A 24,696-nucleotide genomic window follows, 5' to 3' on the forward strand; every position below is an offset into this window, starting at 1 on the left:
CTATTCAATCTTTTTTATCTTTTTTAATTTTATTATATTTTACATACTAATTTGAGTCAAAAGTGAGAGACATACAAAAAAACACATTGATCAAATAAATTTAAACATCAAATCTTAAAATATTGATGATGAATACTCTTTTATGTTTACATCGCATAAATTGTTCTTTTTATTTAATCATATAATTAGGGATGACAAACAAGTGGTGCAGTTGGAAATGCTCAATCCTCATCTCCACACGCACCTAATATTTTCGTATCTACCATCTATCTATCACCCATGATAGATAAAAATTTTAAATCCACACCCGCCCGCGTAGGTATATTTTCAAATTCATCATCACACCCACTACCTAACTAGATACACACCACTCATCTCGTATTCATCTGTATCAACCCATACCTACCAATTTGAGATAGGAGAGTGGTCTTCAATTTTAAAAATTTATATCCCTAACATTTGGTTAAATTACAATTCATGTCCTATAAAATCTTAAGATTTGTATAATAACATCTGAAATTATACTTAAATTCATAATAGTCCAAAATTTACATGATGGGCAAATTAAGAACAACGAACGTGGGGCAGACAGACGTAAGGCGGATAAAGTCTTAAACCCATCACTTACTACCACGACGGATATGATATTTTACATCCACATTTATCCATTACACACTAAACTTATATTCATCCTCACCCCAATTAAAGTAGATATAGTTTGAAATCCAAAAAATTATATTCATCTATCATCCCTATATACAACTGAAAAAACACATATATCTTTTATTTTCAGAAGGGACACCTTATTTTGATAAGGCACACGTCCCTATACCTCAACTATAAAACCCTTGTCGTCTTAATGCACCTTGTGCCTTTTTTTAACACCGCCTTTAGCGTGCCTTGTGCCCTTTTTAACAAAACCCCAATATCTGGGAAATGACAGCAATCACAAGCTGGGCAAGTGAATAGGCTGTCTGCTTTTTGTTGTTTTTACATCCCTCCATGGTTTGGAAGTGCGAGAGAAGTAAAATATGACTAATAATTAATAATAACGACGACTATGATACGAAGGCCTTGAATTCCGACTTATAAGGCTCCAATTTAACTTTTGTAAGCTTTCTCATGAAGCCCTTGAATTCGATTAAACAATATTTTGGACTTGCAAGACTGGTTCTTCCAGAAAACTAATCTAAGTCATGCCTTAGTCAACAATATAAGACATCTTAATTAAAAAAGATTGAAGCAAATTTTTCTATCAAGGACTAAGAAACACAAGTATACTACAAAGTATTAGTGGGAAATTAAACTGAGATACATAACATAGCATCATAATCAAACAGTTCATGAGGGAGCCACCACCTTGCATGTTTACACTCATGGCTGTCGCCGTCTTCCACTCATGCAGGATTCAATCACTGTTGCCGTCTTCTTCTGCAAACATATGCACAGATCACATAAGACAATTGTCGTTGGCTTAGAACGTAAAACCCATTATCTAACTAAAAAGGCTAGTATTAAATAAATTGTTTTTGCCGGCATATTATAGTTTCACTTTCAGATATTTGGACACTACATTGCAAATGGTTCCATTTTCAATTCAACGGCTTTTCTGTGGTCAACTACATGACTTTGCCCCATTAATGAGAAGTGCCACAAACACTTGTCTTATCCAGTTGTGAAATCATAGATTCACTAAGTACTAAATAAACTATCCAAGGTATAATATAAATATTCCTCTAATATCATAACAAAGAAAAAAATTCCTTTAGTTAGCTAAGAGTGGTAAATTTATATATCATTAGAACACTTCTGAAAGTAGACTCCTGCCTACAGGGACAAAGAATCTGTTAAGACCAGAGAGTTGGTTCACCAGTTGCATGTTTATATTCTCAAGATCGAGGTTCCCAGATTTAATAGTGCATAAAGTTAGTCAATAAAACTTTATAACAAAGCATACAAATCTTTATACTCACCTTCTTCTGATTCTTCACTCTGGCTGTTGCCATCATCTTCATCGTCATCATCCTCATCACTTTCTTCACTTTCATCATCATCACTCACATCTGGTATTTTAGGTTTTGGAGGGGGAACGAAACTGGTTGTGGATCTTCTCCGCGAACTTGACACAATATTACTCATGTCAATCCCTTCTAACTCTCTCGCTCTTTCTTTCTTCCTCCTAACATCCTTGATTTCTGAGAATTTAAAATACTTTTATAGATTAATAGAACTAAAGAAAAGATAAAATAGAATATGGTGGTGAATGTGATTGCTGTAAATGCTGACAAAAGCACAAGTTGTGGACCATAATGCATTGAGCTTGGAGACGTTGGGCATGGAAGTCTCTTTCATCCCACGTGGATTTTATGTAAGATGTTAGATAATACTAAAAACAGCAATTATGTTGAGATATATAACGGATGCCCATCATTAGAATTTCCAATTAGATCTGAAGAAACTATCACCAAGCATTTTGAGTATAGCACAGAACCTACTAACGCAAAAAAACAAACAAACAAACAAACAGACAGAAACGGACATGTTTTTAACTTGAGTTTACACTTTACATGGGTATCACTATATCAGTTCTTAGTTAATGAATAATTCTATTATAATCTTGGCTCGTAGATGGTCAAGGCTTCCATGAGATGACAAAATTAGTTGATAAAATGTCCTCTTTCCCAAAATGTTATCCAAGCATTAAAGAGCTTCTAATGACAAAATAAAACTCAATCCCAATTTTGTAACAAGATATTTCTCAAAACAAGATCTCTAGAAATGAATAGTAAAAGAGTTGTAGAGGGGATAGATTCCTGACCTTTTTCTGAAGGATTTGCAGACAATCCTTCTTTGGAAAGAATCTCCTCTAGTTCCTTAACTAATTGGGCTTCACGTTTATTCTCAGGGACCCCGTTTGACTCTCTTGTAGATAGAAGGAGGAACGCTGTAAATAAAATAAGTAACGAGAATACACCAATATACAACCTTATTGAAAATCAAGATTCATAAAAAGGTCGGTCAAAGTCAAACCTCATCCCACATGACTTGATAACTGACTTCAGATGTTCCACACGTTTCCCATATACTGGTGCAGAAATTTCTTTTATCTGCATATTAATACTATGATTAAAAGACGCTTAACTTAAATCAGATCAAAGCATAACTTATAAGAAAATAGATTCGGACTGAAAATGAGCACTAAGAAGCAAGTTCTTCACCACCTTTGCAGCAGAAGATCGAGAACGACCATCATCAGAGACACTCCCACTTTCTTCATTGCTATTGTCATCTGAATTTGATTCTGTATGCTTGCTTCTCTTTTTGCTAGGCACCTGTGCCTCTGTTTTAGGTATTTTCCGTTTTTTAAGCCCTTCAAAGTTCTTAATATTCCCTTTAGGAGTGATATTTTTTTTAGGTTTCACCTCTTCCTCTTCTTCTTCATCATCTTCATCTCCCTCTTCTTCATCATTCTCACTTCCTGATGAAGAACTCAATTTCTTACTAACCCTTTTAGCAGTTCCGCTCTGAGAATTTTTCTTGAGATTTTTTTTCTTAACCTCACTTGCAGGAGCAGAAGCTTCACGAGACTTCAATACCTGATAATTATCAGAAAAATTACAAGAGAGCTACGATGCACATGATGGCTTATGAAGTTGAATTGACTTTTCACGAACAAAGCATGCCCACCTCATCTAATTGTTCAGCTATGAACGTCTTGTATGAATCAAGTGCATATTTATCAAGTTTAAGATCTTCCTCCAAAAGCCGACGTAGTCCAGCCATTGTGACTTTACTGAAACATCAAAGTTCCAATGATTAAATGGTACATCTCAGTATACCAAAGGCACTTGAAAAAGGATAGCCCACAAAACAATACGACACAACATAATGAACAAGCAATTATGTTGACCAGCGGTGAAAAATCAAACAATTTAGCAACGTACTCTGAATTAGCTTTAACATATGAAGCTCTATTTCTGATAGCTTTCTTTATTGTACTCTCAGAAACTTCTTTATTTTCTTTATTCTCAGCCTTCTTTGTTTTTTGTCCGGATAGAAGGCCCAAAACAGGAGATTCTTCCAATTTGTCATCTTCAGAGCAAGGTTCCTTTGTATCTTTCTTAGATTGCTGTCCTTTGGGAGATTCTGTTCCTTCAGTGATTGTACTTACATTTTTCTCCACTGTTTCACCACACTTTTGAAGCCTTCATCATCATTGCCATCATCTAAACACTGTAAATAAAGAATGGATAAGTGTACCGATCAATTAAAAGTGGAATGAGAATATGAAACAACAATTTTTGAGAGTTCAAATTCCAACACATCTATTCCTCCTTTACATAGCATTATTAATAACCAATTGTTCCAGCAGCATCAAGATTTCTACTTTCATTGTACTTTCCCAAACAATTGTGCCAGTTAATCAAATTTCTCTTCTATAACAAACCTAGTCTTGGAAGTTCCATTATTTATAAAAACATGGGTATTGAAACTACAGCATATTCTACCAATAATCAAGTAAAGCATGGTAAAGAAAATATAAGGCTATTGATTATGCATAGTGTTAAAAGTAGAGTAATTCTTTGTCAAACTCATATGTATTCTGTAAGATTTGTTACATATTTATATACAAGTTTTAACCTTAACTTAGGAAACTCTTAAGCTAGGAAAGTAACTAATTCTAGGGAAAGATACAATCCCTTAAAGTTAGGGATTTTAACTACTAAAAGATATTTACAGAATCCTATCATAATATTTCTAATTTAGGAATCCATTTTCTGACACTCTCCCTCAAGCTGGGGAATGGATGTCCTCCATCTTCAGCTTGCTTGCTAACTTCTAAAAATACTTCCCAAGTAGTCTCTTGGTAAGTATACATGCAAATATCCCCAGTGGACACATAGGGAGTACAAATTACTCCACTGTCAAGTTTTTCCTTTATGAAATGTCTATCCATTTCAACATGTTTTGTCTTGTCATGTTGAACTAGATTATGAGCAATATTAATTGCTGATTTATTATCACAGTACAACTTTATTGGGCCTTTCATTTGATATTTAAATCTTCCAAAATAGTCTTTAGCCACAATAATTCACAATTCACAAATCCCAAGTGTCATTGCTCTAAACTCAGTTTTTGCACTGGATCTAGCCACAACATACTACTTTTTGCTTCTCCATGTCACTAGATTTCATTCCAGAAAATGCAGTATCCTAAAGTTGATCTTCTATCAACTATGGATCCTGAATAGTCTGCATCAGTATAGGCTTCCAAAGTCAAATTTCCTCTCTTTTTAAATATAATTTCTTTGCCTGGTGTACCCTTCAAATGTTGTAGAATTTGAGTCACAGCCCTCAGGTGTGATTCTTTAGGGTTGTGCATGAATTGGTCACAACTCCAACTGCATAGGCAATGTTTGGTATGATGTGTGATAAGTAAATTAGTCTTCCCACAAGTCTCTGATATAATACTCATACAACTGTTGCATCTTCTATTGTATCTCCAAGCTTGTGATTAACTTCTATTGGCGTTTCTACGGGTTTGCACCCTAGTTTGCCAGTTTCTGTCAACAAGTCTAGGGTGTATTTCTGTTGAGATATGAAGATCCCTTGGTGTGAATGTGGCACTTCAATATCAAGTATTTTAATCTTCCAAGATCTTTGACTTCAAACTCCTTCACCAAGCACTTCTTTAAGTCACCAATAAAGCAGTAACTCCCCCTAAAGAAGAATGTTTCACAAATATGATCACCTAGACTCTGTTTGTAGCCCAGTCTCAGCATCACTTTGGTAAACCTTCCAAACCAGGCTCTTGGGGATTGCTTTAGCCCATACAGTCTTTTTTAATCTGCATACTGCCTGCCCAACACTTGGACCAAATCCAGGTGGAATGTCTATATAAACTTCCTCCTCAAGATCTCCATGCAAAAAGGCATTCTTAATGTCATACTGTTGTTATTTCCATCATTGATTGCAGTTAATGACAATAAAATTCTCACAGTGTTCATCTTTGCAACATGAGCAAATGTCTCAAGGTAGTTTATCCCATAAGTTTGAGAGTACCCCTTAGCCTCTAACCTTACTTTGTACCTCTCTAAAGAATCATCTGACTTGAACTTTACTGTAAACACCCATCTGCACCCTACTATTTTCTTCCCTTATGACAGTTTCACCAAGTCCCATGTCTTGTTCTTCTCAAGTGCTTTCATCTCAACTTGAACAACATTCTTCCAATTCTCATTTTCTAATGCCTCGAACAAAGTTTTAGGAATGGCAATGGTATTTAGGCTAATAAGGAAGGCCTTGTGTTTGTGAGATAAGTTCCTGTAAGACATAAATAGGTAAAGAGGGTTTTTTTTGTGATGCAAGTTCTTTTTCCTTTTCTAATTACAAAAGGAACATTAAAATCCCTATGATTAGAAACAAAATCATATTTTTCAGTGGTATTTGGATCAGAGATAGATTCAATAGTTACCTTGATTTGTATAGGAGGGGAAGAGGATGATTAAACCTCCACTGGTGCCTTTTTCCTTGAGTAGACCAGCAGAGGACGATTAGTGTCCTGAGTCTTTGGCTGAGGGGTGTTAGTATTAGATTTTAAGGGCTACTCAAAAAGAGGTTGTTGGACAGGAATAGGTTGTTGAGCTGGTGCAAGAAAGTCAATGAAGGCTGAAGTAGGAAATAATCTCTGTCCTTATCTTCCATAAATGAAATCTCCACCTAAAAATAAGGACGAGTAAAATAGTTTTCCTTTTCTGCAAAAGTGACATCAACAGAAATAAAGTGTTTTCTTGTATGTGGATGAGAGCACTTGTACCCTTTTGAGTGAAAGAGTAGCCAACAAAGATACATTTTAATGCCCTTGGATCAAGCTTACCCCTATTTTGAGAGTGCATATGAACAAAGGCAACACAACCAAGTATTTTAGGTTTAAGGTTAAGTAAGGGACTAAAATTTGGGAAGAAATTGGTTAGGATTAGAATAGGACTTTGAGATTCAAGGACTTTAGTGGGTAGTCTATTTATCATATAGGTGGCAGTTAACACAACTTCCCCCAATACTATTTAGGGACATTTTTTTAAACAAAAGGGTTCTTATATGGAAAGGATATGGCCATTCTTTCTTTCTGCCACACCGATCTATTGAGGGGTATTCACACAAGATGACTCATGTATGATGCTTTTTTCTTGAAAATAGGGTAATAGGACTTGGTTGAAATAGTCCTTTACATTGTCTGATCGAAACCTTTTTATGTGTGCCCCAAACTGAGTCTTAATCATGGTACAAAATGTTTTAAAGGTAGAGCTTACATCTAATTTATGAATGAGACAAACCATTGGGCCCCAATTATATTTGGAATAGTGGATGGCCCCCAAACATCACTATGAATGAGGGTAAAGGGTTGAAGGCTTTTTTATTACTCACTGGAAAAGAATGCGTTTATGTTTTGCAAGTTTACATATGTCACAATGAAATTCTTCAATATTTAAAGATTTGAACAAAGGAAACATAAGCTTTATAACTTTAAAAGATGGGTGACCAAGGCAGAGTTGATGAAGCCATATTTGGTTTTTATTGGTTTTAGATTCTGATAAAAGTGAAAAAGGTGGGGAATTCAAGGCACTAATTTGTCCATCGGGTCTTTAAGGTAATATAGGTCATTTATTTTTTTAGCACGTCCAATCATCCTCTTCATTCCTTGTTCCTGAAAAATGCATTGAGTATAATGAAAAAGAACCCTGCAGTTAGTGTCCTTGGTAATTTTCTGGATGGATAGAAGATTAGTAAATAGTTTTGGTACATGAAGGACATTTTTTAGTGTAAGGGTTTTACTTATAACAATATCCCTTGACCAGCCACTGTTATCATAATACAATCTGCAACTATTATTTTTTTGTTGCTTTGTTAGGGTGTATAAGTGATAAATCTGAGTGAAGAATTTGTCATGTGGTTTGTAGCCCCTAAGTCAATTACCCAAGAACTTTGGGTAGGTAAATCTGAGGCTTTAGAGTCCTGAGAAGATATACTTGAGAATATCAAACTACATGTACCAATAGAGGAGATTTTTTCTAGAGACCCCAGCAAGTTCTTCAGTTTCTCTATCTGTTGAACTTAACAGTTGTTCTTGAGAGTCTTCAACCAACTGTTTGGTTGTATATGCTCTTCCTTGTCCCCTTGATGATCCCTCTTTCTCTGAAAATTTTTTACTTGTTGTTTGTGGCTTCCCATGAAGTTTCCAGCACTTCTCTTTATGTGGCGAGGTTTCTTGCAGTGGGTACACCATTGAGTCCTTGTTCACTATCTTTACTGCTTCTAGTTTATTATCTTTAATAATTTGTTGTTCTAGACCAGTTTTTCTCTCGGTTACAGCTATAGTGACCAAGGTTGAACTCTCTACTTGACTCAATCATAACTCTTCTTCCTTCCTCAGCACAAATGATTGCAATAACTTCATTTAGAGAGTGCAGATCTTTCTTTCCAAGAATCTATACTCTCACTGCATCGAATTTAATATTTAGTCTAACAAGAAATCATAAATTATGTCTTTTTCAACAAACCTCTTTAGGACTGTTGCATCTTCACTACACCTCATTGTGATAAATTAGTAGTGATCCATCTCCTGCCAAAGGCTCTACAATAAGTTAGTATTATGTGATTGACCTGCTTCCCTGCTTGGTGGATGAAATTCTTCTCTTGATTTCATAGATCTAGGCAACATCTCTAACCATCGAGTAAGTTTGTTTTTCAATCTCCCATATCTCTTGGGTTGTATTAAGAAACATGCATGTATCACTGATCTCTGACACCATGGAATTCCATAACCAGTACATTACAAAAGAATCATGTGCATCCCAAGAATCAAACCTAGGATCTCTCTCCTTAGGTCCAATTCTAAGAAGATGACTCAACTTTCATTTACCCTTTAGAAATGTAAGAACTAGATGAGACCATTTAAGGTAATTTTTTCCATTCAACCTATAGGCGGCTTGTATATTTTGCAAGTCACCTATCGGTTAGAATAACTCCCTTCATTCATTGTGACTCCCTGAACAGTCTCAGAACTGTTGGTATCGACCACTTCAACCATGTTTTTGTTGAGTTAACAGTACACACTTAAAGGGTGGATTTAGGGGGGAAGGTTGCTAAACCGAGATTAACAGGACACAGGAACGAGCTAAAAAGGCCCTAATACCATGTTAAAAATAGAGTAATTCTTTATCAAACTCATATGTATTCTGTAAGATTTGTTACATATTTATATACAAGATGTAACCTTAACTTATGAAACTCTTAGGCCTATAAACGAACCGAACGTTCAGCGAACCGTTCGGAGAGAAGTTCGTTCATTTATTAAACGAACGAACATGAACCAAGATTTTGTGTTCGTTTAATTATATGAACGAACATGAACAGAGGCTCGTTCGTTCATTTATGTTCGTGAACGTTCGGTAATATGTTCGTTTATGTTCGTTTATGTTCATTTATGTTTAGCCCAATCTCTATAGACCCATTTAAAATATTAAAACCCAATAAATTTTAATCTGATACCCATAAATATTTTAAAATTCAATTAATTTTAAATACAAATAAAAAAAGCTCAAAACAATTAAATAAAATATAATCCTAAAATTGTTAGAAAAGAAAAAAATCTATTTTCATTTATGTTCGTTTATGTTCATTTATTGTGTTCGTTTACATTCGTTTGTTTGTGTTCGTTAACGTTCGTTTACATCCATTTGTTTATGTTCGTTCATTTGTGTTCGTTTATCATTTAAATGAATGAACAATAAATTTTTTGTTTGTTTATGTTCGTATTTGTTCATTTGCTCGGTTAAAGTTAAACGAACGAACATGAACATACCCCGTTCGTGTTCGTTTATAGGCCTAGAAACTCTTAAGCTAGGAAAGTAACTAATTCTAGGGAAAGATACAATCCCTTGAAGTTAAGGATTGTAACTACTAAAAGATTTTTACATAATCTTATTATAATATTTTTAATTTAGGAATCTATTTTCTGACCACCACTTCTAGGCTAAATGTTATAATTTTATAATTATCTCTTGTTAAAAGTTGTCGTAAAACAACGGCAAATATAGAAAGAAAAATCACCATATATATATATGCAAATAAACAAATGACTAAGTATAACATCAATTGTAACATAATTTTTCCAGGCAAAGTTAACATCAATTGTATAACATCCAGTTGCAAAATAAATTAAGCATACTTTAATTATCATTTGAGAAAATCTATAAAATGCATAAGAACTAACTTTACTATTCCATGTAAAAGAAAAAACAAGTAAAATTATGCATTATCCCACATAAAATATGCAAAATTTTAGTTTTATTTTTTTTAAAAAATAGCATTGACTAACCATTTAACTAAATAGATCTTTTTACTCTCAGAAGAGAAAAAGAAATAAGAAAAAGTAAGAGCCAAAATGAGAAAAAGCATCTTATCAAGTAAAATATAGCAAAGAAGGAATTTCAATATTGTAAAAAAGGTACCTTCAACAGGTATTGCTTGACGAATCTCTTGTGAACATCCAATGCAAACGTCTCTAACCCTAAGTCTTTCTCCAACAATCTCCGAACTCCCTCGAATGTCAATGAACTTACCAATAAACAAAAAAAAAATCAAATTAAACAAAATTATCAAGTAAATCAAGGTTACAAAAACAAGTGACAGATTCCAATGTAACAAACTATTTCCCATTTTCTCAAATAATTTGAATAAAACCCTTCAAACACCCGCTCAAAATCCCTAGAAGTCAACTGTGTAATGCGAATTTATTCACAAACTTATGATTTCAAAAATGAAAACCTAGTTAATGAGAGTGAAATAGATAAACAGCAAAAGAGAGAGTGTCTGTGTACTCGGATTGCTCCTTGAAGTGGCCAACGCGAGAGCAAATGGCGGTGGTAATTCGTAACTCTATATCGTCCTTCTCCGCCGTCGCCTCCGTCGCTTCCTTGGCTTCTTTCTCGACGGCGGGGCCATCGTGCGTCTCCTCTGCCATTTGTCGGGACTAGGGAAAAGGTTTCACTTCTACTGGTTCAGCGAGAAACAGAGTGAACTAATGTACGGGGAAGCGTGGAAAAGAAAAGCTAAAGGATGGGTATAAGGAAATTATAGGATGTAGACGGGAGTACGATAATAAAATCATTGTTGATGTTTATGAATAGTCTTAATATCAAATAAGTGTTCAAATGATATTTTTTTATATAGGTGTTTAAATTATTTTTTGATTAATTAAGTATCTAATATTATAAACGTTACTTATTTAGGTATTTGTGTTAATTTTTTTATTGAGTGACCTATGTCATAATTAGATAAATTTAAAATTTTTATTTAAAAATTAAAATTATATATTTTTTGAAAAAAAGAAAACATAAATTTTGAAATAAACTCAAACATTTAAAAACCTTCATTTTAACCCATAAACCTACTTCGGTCGCCGCTCTTTGCTGTCGATAAAGCTCCACCCACCTCTCCTCATTCGACGACCAAAACCTCATATGAAATCGTTTTATACCCGTGAATCATAGGTTGAAAATTGTGATTTCACACGATTCCGATGGTCAATCGACGAAAACTACGACAACGTATGATTAGGAGGATAGCAGAGACTACGTTGGTGACGGTGGTCGTGGTCGAAAAGAATACGACGATGAGTTAAGGTTAGGATTTAGAATTTTAAGGATTCTGAGGCAATTTTATAATTTAAGAGAAATTATAGGTTTTTTTTATAAATATAATAATATTTTTAATATTTTTTAAAAAAATAAAATTTAAAATCATCATATTATGACGTCATGTGACACTTAACAAAGAAAATTAATATCGTTAACAGCTTATATACCTAAATAGATAAAGCTTATAATATTATACACTTAAATAAGTTAAAAATAATTTAGACATTTATTTAGAAAAAATAATATAATTTGAACACTTATTTTGATATTAAGACTTATGAATATTACAATGAAGGGAAAACATATAAAAATATCATGTCTTACATAATCTAGAATTAATTTTTTATTAATTTAAGGTGATTATATTATAATATGTATTTTAATAATTTTTAATTATTTAATAATAAATATTTTAATATTTTAAATAATTATTCAATCTCAAATCTTTATAGATAATAATCTCTTTAACCATTTATTTATTCTAACAAATACTGAAATTATTTCAAGACGGGAATTTTGGTCTTTGGGATTGGGACACGCAATACTTTAAACGACAAAAACCAACCAATCTCATCTAATCGTCAAAATTCCTCATTTTCCCCAAATCCAAATCCCTAAATTCATGGATCAAATTTGTAGGGTTACTCTTTGAAAACAATGGTTGGCCATGAAGCTGTGGAGGTTGCCAAGAAGGTCCTCGAAGTCGCCGACGTCGCCTGGACCGCCATGGAAGGTTGCCACCACCTCCGTCACAACGACGACGGCGATTCTCCTGAAAATCATGACATTTCCTAGCTCGAAAAAGAATTGGAAGCCCTAAAATCCGAAAACCAACGACTCAGGAACCTCCTGGAACAGGACCTCAAACTCCTCAACAATCTCCTGGAATGTCCTTCTCTTTTTCGATTGTCCTCCTGACGAACATTAATTGCATACCCTTTTTTGTGTTTGGTAATCTGTTTCCATTTTTTCGATTTCTGGAACCTAATGATTTAATTGATTGCAGCTCTATGCACGGTTGGTATCTACTGTGGAATCTAAAGACTTTTTGGCCCGACTCAACTCTCTTAATGGATCCAATACTAAAATCAAGTTTCCATTCAAGGAAGCTACAGGTTCTTATACACAAGATTTTTCATTTAAGTTAATCGCGTTATTGAATACTTCATGTCATCTTATCACTTCTGTATCAATAGTTTCACTTGCTGATATACTATGTAGTTTTTTCCATTCATGAAGGGAATGCATTAAGAAATTCATAATTGAACTGATAAATTATCACCGCATCAAGTTGAATCAATAGCCGGGGAAATAATATTTATTGTAAGGAATATGAATATCGATATTTTATTTATCTTTTTTTTTCTTCTTGAATTTGATTTTAAATTAGGGGATGATATGCATGCAGTTGATATCCTGATTAACGTTAACTAAAAAGATCCGAGTTGGTGGGTTTGGGTAACTGACGAAATGGTTCCGAGCAATGTTGAAGAGTGGAGTGGAATTGATGATGAGAATTATATTGTTGTTACTGAAGAGCATGTTGTGGATGGGGTTGCTAACTTTATGGCGAAATGCATTTTGTCTAACCCTAAAGCTCAGGTGTTTAGCTACCGGATTTCATTTTTTTTCTTTTTCAAATTATACATATTATGTACTATTTTTCTCATGTTTTTTTGTGATCCCGGTATTGCAGACTTTAATACCAGAACAACTTCAGAGAAGCAAGTTTTTAGCTTTGTTCACCTGCTTTATGCCTTTACTACCTAAATAAACTTATTCTGCTTATTTAATGCTTCACCATAATTAGTGGAAATCTTGCAGTTTCATTCTTTTGATAAAGATGAAATTGCACAATTCACTCCGTCATTTAACTCGATAGTGGACAATGTACAGTGTTGTTATAATTACCAATAAATCCCATGCATGCAATTCTAGATGCGGCTTCCCTTTTCAATGATAACTAGCCTCAGTATTTATATACTTGAAAAGCGGCTTTCTGTTTTTATGAGTTTCTGACCTTGTATTTGTAAACTCGCCTGAAAATTTGACAGAACACCGTTCACCTTAGCTTTCGTAACTAATTATATTTCCTCGCTCCCCACTTTTCTAGTCAACTAAAGGTTATGCACTGTTTCCTATTATGACGAGAATGTGAACAGCTCTAGTTAAAGCATTAGGAGTTGTCAGCTAACTGGAGAAGTTTCTGGGCATTTGACATGCTGGAAAGATGTTCTATGCGTTATCAACCTGGGGACTTGCACTAGTTGGGTGCGTTCTACTGTTCCTTTTACTATTGTTTCTTTCTTGTTCATGTTTTTCAGTCTAGGTTTCATGCTCTTAAGCTAAAAATGAGCTTGTTCTTTTTGAATCTAGAAAACGGGCTTGTCGATTTAATTTTGTATTCACCATTTTTAGTATGATGAGATTCATACTGAAAACATATGGAGCCTGCTTTTATATTATCAAGCAAAGGATATTAATTTGTCTTCCCACACTTTTATGAAAACCAAGGGAATTGTTGTGCATTGAAACAATTACGCCTTCTATGCGTTAGAGTATGTGAACTCCTTTAGATACTGTAGAAGCTTTTGTCTACATATCATGAGCTAAATTCGTGCAATATGTTGATGAAGGTATTGTTTGGAAAACTTATAGCCTATTATACTACAATACCGTGCCACAAAATTTCAAGTTAATCTGCTAGGTTTTACCATGTTCCTATGTAATCTTCAATCTAAAGACAGTCGAATTAATCTTTTTGACATTTACAGGTTATATAGGGCCCGTACCGTAGTAAGACTTGCTGCGGTGGGCATCCACACGACCAGCAAAGTTGTAATGAAGGCACTATGAATATATTGCTCAATTGCTGTTAAATGTAAATAATGTAATTACTTTTTTATTGAAATATTATGTTTGTACTGATTCGTCCATGTTTGCTGCTCATGTAAATATTAACTATGTACAAAGAATGTAATTTGGATGTTCCAAGTATGCAACATTGACACAAGGATGCCAATGGGAAAATGTATACTTGCAATTTATTTTTGTGTATATATCGCATTTTTTTAAATTTGTAAACATTAGACATGATCAAATCATTATCTTAGAAGAGAAAGCAATGCATGTATCAAACATGTCATGTTAATCTTATTTATATTATTTTCGTATTTATTAGTTCTCCTTTCTAAAATTATCATGTGATACTTCTAGATTTGATATTCCAAAAATTAAGGATACCCAAGATCTTAAATTAGGTTCTATAATTTCTAATAATATTATTTTCATATAATAATTATTTTTATTTCATAAAACTCTAAATTTCGCTTTCTTTAAGAAAAAAATTATGCAAATTGATACATTTTAAAAATACCATTATTTTAAAATTCTTTAAAAATTTAAAATTTGCCATCAAATGTACCATTAAGGTACAATTGAAGTTAAAAATCCCGCTAACAGATGAGCATTTCCAAAAACTTATAAGGTTGCAAGGTTTGCCACAACAACGTTAGTAAAATAAAGTTGTAAATCCATAATCAAAGCTAAATTCACCATCTTTTCCCCTTTCTTTCTAAGCTCCTAAAGCTGCAGATTCCAATCACTGTATGTTTCTACAAATAACAAAGTATGTTTTCTGCTAACTTGGCTTAAACAATTCAGTGAATGAACTGAGAAGTAAGAATGAAATATTAAAATCTTATCCCCAATCTATCAATCTCTTCTGAAGGTTTAGAAGACGAATTCATGGTGAGAGATGCATCTCTGGCGCACGATCACACATTGCCCCCTCTTTTCTGACAAGCACAACCACTGATAAATAGAAGAATTAAACCATGGTTCGAGAAAGAAGATAAAAATGATCGGGAAAATAAACATCTAGAGTTCTTTTCAACATAAATGAGTGTGAGAAGATGTTTTTTTTTTAATGGAAGCTCATCTTTCAACATTTAATTATTTATGTTGTACAAATTCCACATATCAAGAGTATGCACAAGCAGAAGAATTCGGTTCAGTCAAGAAACAAAAATTCATGTACTGATTGCTTTTAAAAATAAAACAGGCAAACAGTGCAATGTCTAGAACGAAACAAATATTGTGCTGAGCAAGAAAGACTTACTCAAATTTAGCAGATTATAGAACTTCAGTAACCTCCTTAACCTATGTTTCAGGAGTCTTCCTCTTTTTTTCGGATGCTGAAGCCACCTCAGTTTGAGCTTGACCAAATACTGACCTGCATTTACAAGTAAAACATCAACTCTGCACGCGAGGACCAGTGATGGGGGAAAATCCAAAACACTTGAAAGAGGGCTTCTCCGAGAGGAGAAATGGATTGTGGTAATTCCAAAACCACTATGTCAATCAAAGCTTGAGAACTCACTGTACTTCTAATCGTTCAATAATTGAGACTACAAATACATTGGGAGCAGAACATAAAAAAATAATCAAACTTTGCAACAAGAACTGCTTACCCACAGGTGGAGCATTTCTTCTGATGCTTGCAGAAAATCGACAAACATACAGAACATATGTAGCCCATGTCAATGGTGTTTTTATGGCAAAAACATCTGCATTTTTCAGAATTCAATCAATCACTACATGGTTTAAAGTTAAAAGCAATATGAGCATGAAAACTTAAAAGGCACAAAAATATACATGAACAGGCTTTGGAAGATGTATGACAATCATTACATGGTTTAAAGATACAGAAATAAGAGCATGAAAACTTACGAGGCACGAAAATCTACACCAACAGACTTTGGAAGATGTATGAAACTGCGAGAATGCAAGTCAGTAGCAAAGATAGTCTGCACGGAAGGCCAATAACATATTAATTAAATAATTTGCCCAAATGTTCATCAACCAAATGCACTTCGAAGAACATTTATAAAGAAATAGGCACTTTAATGATATGCAAAAGGCTACAAGGTACTGTCATCATGAACAAGTACTATAAAACATATGTCAAGAAATCAAGTTAAGCTCATCAATATGTACAGAGTGGGACGATTGCTGGCAACAAGCAAGTTATTAAATCTAAAATTCAAATTGCTAACCAGATTGAGAAAAACAAAATACCATAAGATATTGAAACAGCCCATCCAGATTTTGCGGCTTATGATGTACACCAACAGTTATGTAAGAAGCCTAAAAGTCCCAAGCATTAAAGAGTATCAGTAGAACTGAGGGAGGATAACCAATGTCTGTTTGCAGCATAAGGCCAGTAAGAGAGCATTACTAAAGGTGCCATACCTGTTGCAGAAAGGCTGAATTCTGTACACCTATATAACAAGAGTCTATAGGAACCTGCAGAAGGTAGCCAGTTAATTAAGACTGGTGACATGAACACATTTGAAGCAAGACAAACTACACATACAAAAGAAAAGAATAAACAAGCTAGTTAGTTGTATCATGCATGTATTCATGTGTATAGGGAGTGAGTAAAATAAAAAACAGTCGCAAACTAAAAAAATGAAAGATGCCAAATTTCACCAACTGACATGATGCAAACCATTCTACTCAAAAACAAGATGGTAGAATGAAAACAATAATATGTGATAGATTAGAGATATTAGAGAAGAAAAATCGAAGAAAGGATTTAAGAAGTAGGAAAGGAGAGATTACAGAAAGAAATTCTCTTCATTCATTTCATAAGGAATCCAATTCATTCTATAGCCTATATTATTTAGTTACAGGGCTAAAACAGTCATTTGCAAGGATGCCAGTTGGCTGTCCTTTTAACAGATTATAACAACTAATATATTCTCTTCTTGCAGGATATTGGACTGAACACGTGGGCTACTCCTTCTCCATTATCATCTTCCGGTCTGCTTCACCATCTCCTGAACTGGTCACGTGCTGCTCCACTTCATCAGGTAATATCATTTGCCCTTCAATTGTCATAATCCCTAATTCCCCTTTTTCATTTCTCCTTCGCATCTCAATCCCTAACTCACCATTTTCTTCTTCGTTTCCACGCTCATCTCTTCCAACTGTGACAATACCCGCCGCTGGAGAAGATCCTTGTCCCCAAGGATCAAAATTCGGAAATTGGCCTCAAAGCACATAATAATCCTCCCATGTGTCATCCGTAGCATCCAGGTTAGTCCAACGAACCAGTAACTGAATTATCGGTTTGTTCTGTCGTTTAACTATTCGTTTGCCCAGAATTTGACTTGGTTCAATCTTGACTGGCCCTCTTCGTCCATTACAGGAGGATCTGTTGAAGACGATACGGCTGCTCCAATATGTTTCTTCAATAAACTAACATGAAAAACCGGATGTAGACGTGGTGCCTCAGGTAATTCCAGTTTATAAGCAACCTCTCCAATTCGTTTAATAATCTTATAAGGCCCATAAAATCGTGCTGTTAATTTTAAATTTTTTCGCAGGGCAAGAGAGGTCTGTCTATAAGGCTGTAATTTCAGGTAAACCAAATCACCCACCTGAAAAATTCTCTGATCTGTGTTTATCTGCTTTTTGCTTCATTCGATTACTTGCTTGTTCCAATTGAGACTTGACTAATTGCCTGATCTCTTCTCTATTCTGCATTAATTCTGATATGCTTTGCACTGGATGTTTGTATGCCATACCATAGTAGGAGGCTTGTAGCCATATAGGACTTCAAAAGGTGTTAACTTAAGAGCAGTATGGTAGGTAGTATTATACCACCATTCAGCATGAGGCAACCACTTTGCCCATTGCTTTGGTTGGAAAAACAGAGACCCCTAAGATACTGTTCTAAGCACTGGTTTACTCTTTCTGACTGTCCATCAGTTTCAGGATGGTAAGCATGCTAAATAGGGTCTTAGTGCCTAACTGTTTCATTAGCTCTCTCCAAAAGAGGCTAGTGAAAGTCTTGTCCCTGTCTGAAATTGCCATCTTAGGCTGGCCATGCAACTTGTAGACATAATCTAGGTATAATTTGGCCACCTCTGCAGTAGTGTAAGGGTGTGCTAATGCCAAAAAATGGCTATATTTAGTAAACTTGTCAACCACCACAAGAATACAATTCTTTCTCAAAGATGTAGGCAAACCCTCAATAAAATCCATAGTAATTACTTCCCAAGCATGTTGAGGAATAGGCAGTGGCTATAACAATCCTGGTTTAGGCACATGCTCCACCTTAGTATGTTGACAAACTGAACATGCTCTTACATAAGTAGCTACCATAGCTTTCAATTTAGGCCAATAGAAGTAAGACCGAATCCTTTGATAGGTAGCCTGACTACCAAAATGGCCACCATAAGGGGAATCATGTAGTGTCTGAAGTATCTGTAGTCTAAGAGACCCAGCAGCCCCATATATACTCTAGCCTTAAATCTAAGGATACCTCCTGAATACTTCCACTGAAGATCAGCATTAGGATTAACAGATAATACAGAAATCCATTGCTTAGCTATAGAATCATTCTTATAACTCCCTTCCACTTCATAAACCCAACTAGGAATGATTAGTGTAGTGCTCATCGTAAAACAACCAGCATGATCTTCCCACTGTCTAGATAAGGCATCAGCAACAACATTTGATTTGCCTTTCCTGTACTGAATAGTGTAATCCTGCCCCAATAACTTGGTCAAGCCTTTCTTTTGAATGGCAGTAGTCAACTTCTGTTCTAATAAATATTTCAATGGTTCATGATCTGTTTTAATCACAAAAGATTTACTCTCTAAATAATGCCTCCATTTGGAAACTGCTAGAAGTATAACAAGATACTCTCTTTCATAAATAGAGAGTGTTGCATGTCTAGGACTCAGAGCCTTACTTAAATAGGCAATAGGTCTGCCCTCCTGAGATAAAACTGCACTAATACCACCTGAACTGACATCTGTTTCTAAATAAAAGCTCTTACCAAAATCTAGTAAGGCTAAAACAGGAGCAACACACATAGCCCTCTTCAATTCTTCAAAAACAGTCAAAGCTGCATCAGACCACTTAAAACTGTCTTTCTTAAGCAGCTGAGTCAGAGGTTTGCTAATTGACCCATAATTCTTAATAAATCTTCTGTAATAGCCTGTTAATCCCAAAAATCCACGCAAAGACTTTAATGACTCAGGCATTGGCCAATTCCTCAAAGCTTCCACCTTCTTAGGATCAGTAGAAACTCCAGTAGCTAAAATAATATGACCCAAGTATTCAACTTGAGTCTATCCAAAGAAGCATTTAGACAACTTGGCAAATAGCTGATTCTGATGCAATACTTTTAAAACCAGTTGTAAATGATTAACATGATCTTTCACAAAAGTACTATAGACTAAGATATCATAAAAAAATACCAAGACAAACTTTCTAAGGAATGAACTAAACAATTCATTCATTAAAGCTTGAAATGTAGCAGGGGCATTAGTAAGTCCAAAAGGTATCACCTTAAATTCATAATGACCCTGATGAGTTCTGAATGTTGTCTTGTATATGTCCTCAGATTTAATCCTTTTTTTTTATAGGAATAGAAGGCCTCATTAAAAACCTCCCTCATAGTTGTCTCTTTAAAGGAGACAAGTAGCGAAAGGAGGAAAAGAGTGCCTTAGTAGATTAATAACCAACAATTACATAAGATTACCAAACCTTACAAAAGATTGCCTGAACAAAGAAACATAACCAAAATAAAATGCCAAAGCACAGCTCCTAAAACACCTCCACACTCACTAACCAATTCTTGACTTAGCTAGACCATCAGCTTCCTCATTAATACATCTGCTGATATGCCTAATACAACATTATAAAGCCCAACTGACTTCTGAATTCTGTATAAAATCAACAAGGTGAACCGGGCAGAGATCCGGGCTGTTGATCCATTTCACTGCCAGAAACGAGTCACTTTCTAAAATCAGATTTCCTTTGTCCCTCCAAACTGAATCAAAAACATATCTAACCCACTTTGATCGCATAAATCTCAGCTAGAATAGAGAACAAGGTCCAAAGCTGTAGAGAATGAACCCAGCTTGTTATTACCAGCATCTTTAAGAACTCCACCAATACCACTCCTTTTCCAGTCAAAATTGACTGCCCCATCAACATTCATCTTAAAGACCCGGAAGGAGGAGGGCACCATTTTAATCCTTATTTGCCACAATACCCAGATCTGAGATCAATCTTGAAAAAATAACTGCTCCATGTAATTCATCCAATCGATCTTTAACCACAGTATGGAATTTATCTTTCACAGTCATGCTATTTAATTTCCTATAATCCAAACAAATCTCCAGTACCATCTTTCTTTTTGATAAGAAGGCATGGAGAAGCAATGGACTCTTACTAGCTGAATATAGAGGCTGAAAGCATACTAGAATCTGTCTTCCACTTCCTCTCTTCTGATTGTGTGGAAATCCTTGATCCTCATGTATTATGGCTAATACAGCCAGTAATAGCATTCACAGAGATTTCTAGAGCCTCCTCTTCTTGTATCAATTGTTGATCTGATTCCATAGTAACATTATCTGTAAGAACAGCAGACTCCTCTTCAATCATTAGATTTAAATTCCTTGACTTACATTGATGCCCTGGAAGAAACTTCTCCCCACACTTGAAGCAAAGATTGTTTTGTCTTCTATAATCCATAAGATTCTGTTTAGGATTAGAAACTGATGTGTTCTTGGTAATTGCTGGCAGTGAAGCTGATTTAGAAGTAACAATGGGGCTTGGGTAGGGTGGGGTTTTAAAAGAGGGCATCCATCTTCTGTTTTCATAATCAACAGATAATTCATAAAGTTTGGCTTGTTTGTATGCTTCTGGCAAATTTTTAGGATCTAGAGCTTTCACCCTATGTTTAATATCCTCCCTTAATCCACTGATAAAAAGTGACACAAAGAAATCCTCATTTAATGTAGGATTTTGTAATAACATATAAGGTTGTAGCTCTTCAAATTTTTCCTGATAAGCCTCAACAGTCCCTTCTGAGTCAACTTAGTAAATTCTTCTACTATATCAGAAAAAGACTTGTCACTAAATCTATGACAAAGATCTGCTTCAAATTCATGCCATGTTACATGGTGTTTCTGCATAATATATCCATCAAACCAAACCTCTGCTTTCCCAGTCAAGTACATAATAGCTATCTCTACTCTCTGTTCTGTAGGAACATTACACAAAGAAAAATACTTGAGAGATTTTTTAAGCCACCCTCTAGGATTGATTCCTTCGAAGAATGGTAAATCAATTTTAGGTCTATGCCACATCGACCCAGAACTGATAAAAGAACCTCCTAGTCCCTTGTTTTTAGCTTCCAATCCAATCATAATAGGTCTAGTGTTACTATTTTCACACATTTGGTTCTCAGACCTACTACTGTTCTTAAGGGTTAAACAAGCATCAGGCTTCTCTTTCAATATCCCCGGTTCATCAGTTTTAAGATCTTCAAGAGTTCTTCCACATATCCTTGGTTGGTAGCCATCCTAGACTCCAATGTAGAAATCTTGTTGCCCTGAGTCTCCCACCATTTAGGAGGATTAGACTCATCTTGTCATTGTTTCACCATTGCTGTCAATTCTTCTATTTGTTTCTGCAACCCAAAAATCTTCTGTCATGTTCTGATTTTTCTTGGGCATGCCCCAAACTTGCCAGAAACCGAGGCTCTGATACCAATTTATGACAGATTAGAGATATTAGAGAAAGAAGGATTTAATAGGAAAGGAGAGATTACAGAAAGAAATTCTCTTCATTCATTTCGTAAGGAATCCAATTCATTCTACAACCTATATTATTTAGTTATAGGGCTAAAACAATCATTTGCAAGGATGCCAACTGGCTGTCCTTTTAACAGATTATAACAACTAATATATTCTCTTCTTGCAGGATATTGAACTGAACACATGGGCTACTCCTTCTCCATTTGGACTGATTGGGCTGTTAACTCCTCTTGGATCATCTTCCAGTCTGCTTCACCATCTCCTGAACCGATCGCGTGCTGCTCCACTTCATCAGGTAATATCATTCGCCCTTCAATTGCCATAATCCCTAATTCCCCTTTTTCATTTCTCCTTTGCATCTCAATCCCTAACTCACCATTTTCTTCTTCGTTTCCACGCTCATCTCTTTCAACTGTGACATAATGTTTCCACTACAAGGTTAAGACCCTTTGGCCAACTAGAAGCCGTCATTGTGATACCTACCCTAACATAAATCACCAAAAAAAATCCAAACAGCTGCTACGGATGGTAGAAAGAATAGGATATTTAACTTCGCAAGTCGCAACTACATCTAAAGTTTTCAAGTCACTATAAGAAAGAACATATAGAACTAGGTTGAATTGAGTTGGTAATGAACTGCCAAATTAATGAAACAGGGAAAATTTGGGAGGAAATTTGACAAATATATATTGAAACAATGTGAAAGAAATACTGGATGTAACATCGATTACCTCAGAGCGTTGGGCAGAGAATATTGCATTCATGATTGCAACATATCTGAAAAGAAGAAATCATTCTTGAGTCTAAAAGCCAGAGGTGGAATGTGTGAATAACCATAAAAAGAAAAGGAACTTACTGTTCAGGTCCATCTGGTGATCCCTGCAAGCATAAGATCTGCATACAAATGTTGGTAAAATACTATGAAACATAGTAATAAAAACTAAAGAAGAAAATACATAAAAATTCACCACCATAAGCCAATTACAAAATCTGCACGTTTAGTGTTTTTCTTTTTCCAACATGTACCCACAGAAACTCTTCATTTACTTCTCGGTTTGAATATAGCTATTCCAAGTTGTTTGAAATTAAACCACTGTTGATCTTTTGATGAATAAGAAGGGAACTATATCATCCAGCATGCACTTCAGCACCCACAATTATATCTATCCTTATTCACTTAAACAGATATCTTTTAGAAGTGTAGCATCAATAAAATGAAAATAACATTCTATCTCTTCATTACATGATAGAATTTAACGATGAGTAGCAACTGCATAATTGGTAAGTAAACATTTTTCAGATTCATATTGAGCTTGGCAAATAAGTCAAATAGCAATCAATTATTCGGAGACTCACTCGAGGATGTGGATGGAGGGCTCCTGAACGAAACACTCTCTGTATATCTATTAAAATCTGATTAAATCAAACAACTAATAAAGAACTGATTCAAAAAGTCCAGAAAAATGCAACCAATGCCATTGTTTTCCGTGTGTGCATTTGTATGCAACTGAATAATAATTGCACAAAAAATATCAGTCAGGTATGAAACAACCAAATCCTTTACATGGCTCTATAACACTATTACCACTATAAGCCCACTAATTTTCTAAAATAACTATGTTTACCATGGAAAAATAAATTAATGAAGCATTAAACCACCAGAAAGGATACAACAAAGAGCCATTGACAATGACCCGATAAAAGGGAAGACTTGATCCTTCCTTCAGGTTCCTCCTTGCTCAACTGCTCATCTTTAATGAGAAATTTCTCTAACTTTTGCAACAAGCTGGAGCTCATCGCTGGCATTCTCCCATTCTCAAAGCCTCCGCTCAAATCCGAAGCCGAATCAAAGATATAGTCACAAGAATTATATCCAGTAGCAATAACCACGACTTGGTTCAGTTGATTAAGAGTCAATATTGCATTCAAAAATGCAAGAACCTAAACAAACACCAACATGCAGATCAATAAAACGCAAAAGCCAATGAACCTTTCATCTCGATTTGCTTTAATTTAGGGCTTTTCGGATAGATAAAAGAGAGATTACATGAGAAAGAAACTGAGAGAAAGAGAGTGAAGAGGAACTCCAGAAAAATGGATTAGTGTCTAGCAAAACTACCACAAGGCTAACATCATCTGCAACAACAAATAACAATAAAGAGTAATAAAATTATCAAAACAGAAGAAACCCCACGAGGGAATCGATCACAATCATGTGAATGTAGATAAAAGTTAAAAGAAAGGGGAACCTGCATAGAGCTTGGAAGGAGCTGAAGCCATGGAGGAGGGATCTTCTCCTACTTTTATTTTTTTTATTGTCACTATCTCAAGATTGGATTTTCTCTACTAATCAGCAAATTTAATGAGTTGACT

At 34.9% G+C, this 24,696-nt stretch overlaps 1 protein-coding gene and 2 pseudogenes across 1 annotated transcript; 1 reads left to right on the forward strand and 2 right to left on the reverse strand.

Moving 5' to 3' along the window:
• Positions 1 to 1,223: 1,223 nt before the first annotated feature.
• LOC120216938 lies at positions 1,224 to 11,089 on the reverse strand (annotated as a pseudogene).
• A 1,266-nt stretch (positions 11,090 to 12,355) lies between these two features.
• On the forward strand, positions 12,356 to 13,655 carry LOC120217023 (annotated as a pseudogene).
• Positions 13,656 to 15,135: 1,480 nt separating this feature from the next.
• On the reverse strand, positions 15,136 to 24,696 carry LOC120216939 (general transcription and DNA repair factor IIH subunit TFB4-like). The gene is given in 13 exon segments (XM_039214212.1): positions 15,136 to 15,511; positions 15,819 to 15,932; positions 16,171 to 16,266; positions 16,430 to 16,506; positions 16,778 to 16,846; positions 16,952 to 17,005; positions 23,055 to 23,100; positions 23,180 to 23,217; positions 23,680 to 23,726; positions 23,995 to 24,021; positions 24,024 to 24,264; positions 24,371 to 24,459; positions 24,573 to 24,696. Coding segments are annotated over 12 exon segments (888 nt in total). The 5' UTR covers positions 24,604 to 24,696; the 3' UTR covers positions 15,136 to 15,511; positions 15,819 to 15,859.

The sequence above is a fragment of the Hibiscus syriacus genome, unplaced genomic scaffold (assembly GCF_006381635.1).
Source record: "Hibiscus syriacus cultivar Baekdansim isolate YM2019G1 unplaced genomic scaffold, ASM638163v2 tig00110174_pilon, whole genome shotgun sequence".
NCBI classification, from domain to species: Eukaryota; Viridiplantae; Streptophyta; class Magnoliopsida; order Malvales; family Malvaceae; genus Hibiscus; species Hibiscus syriacus.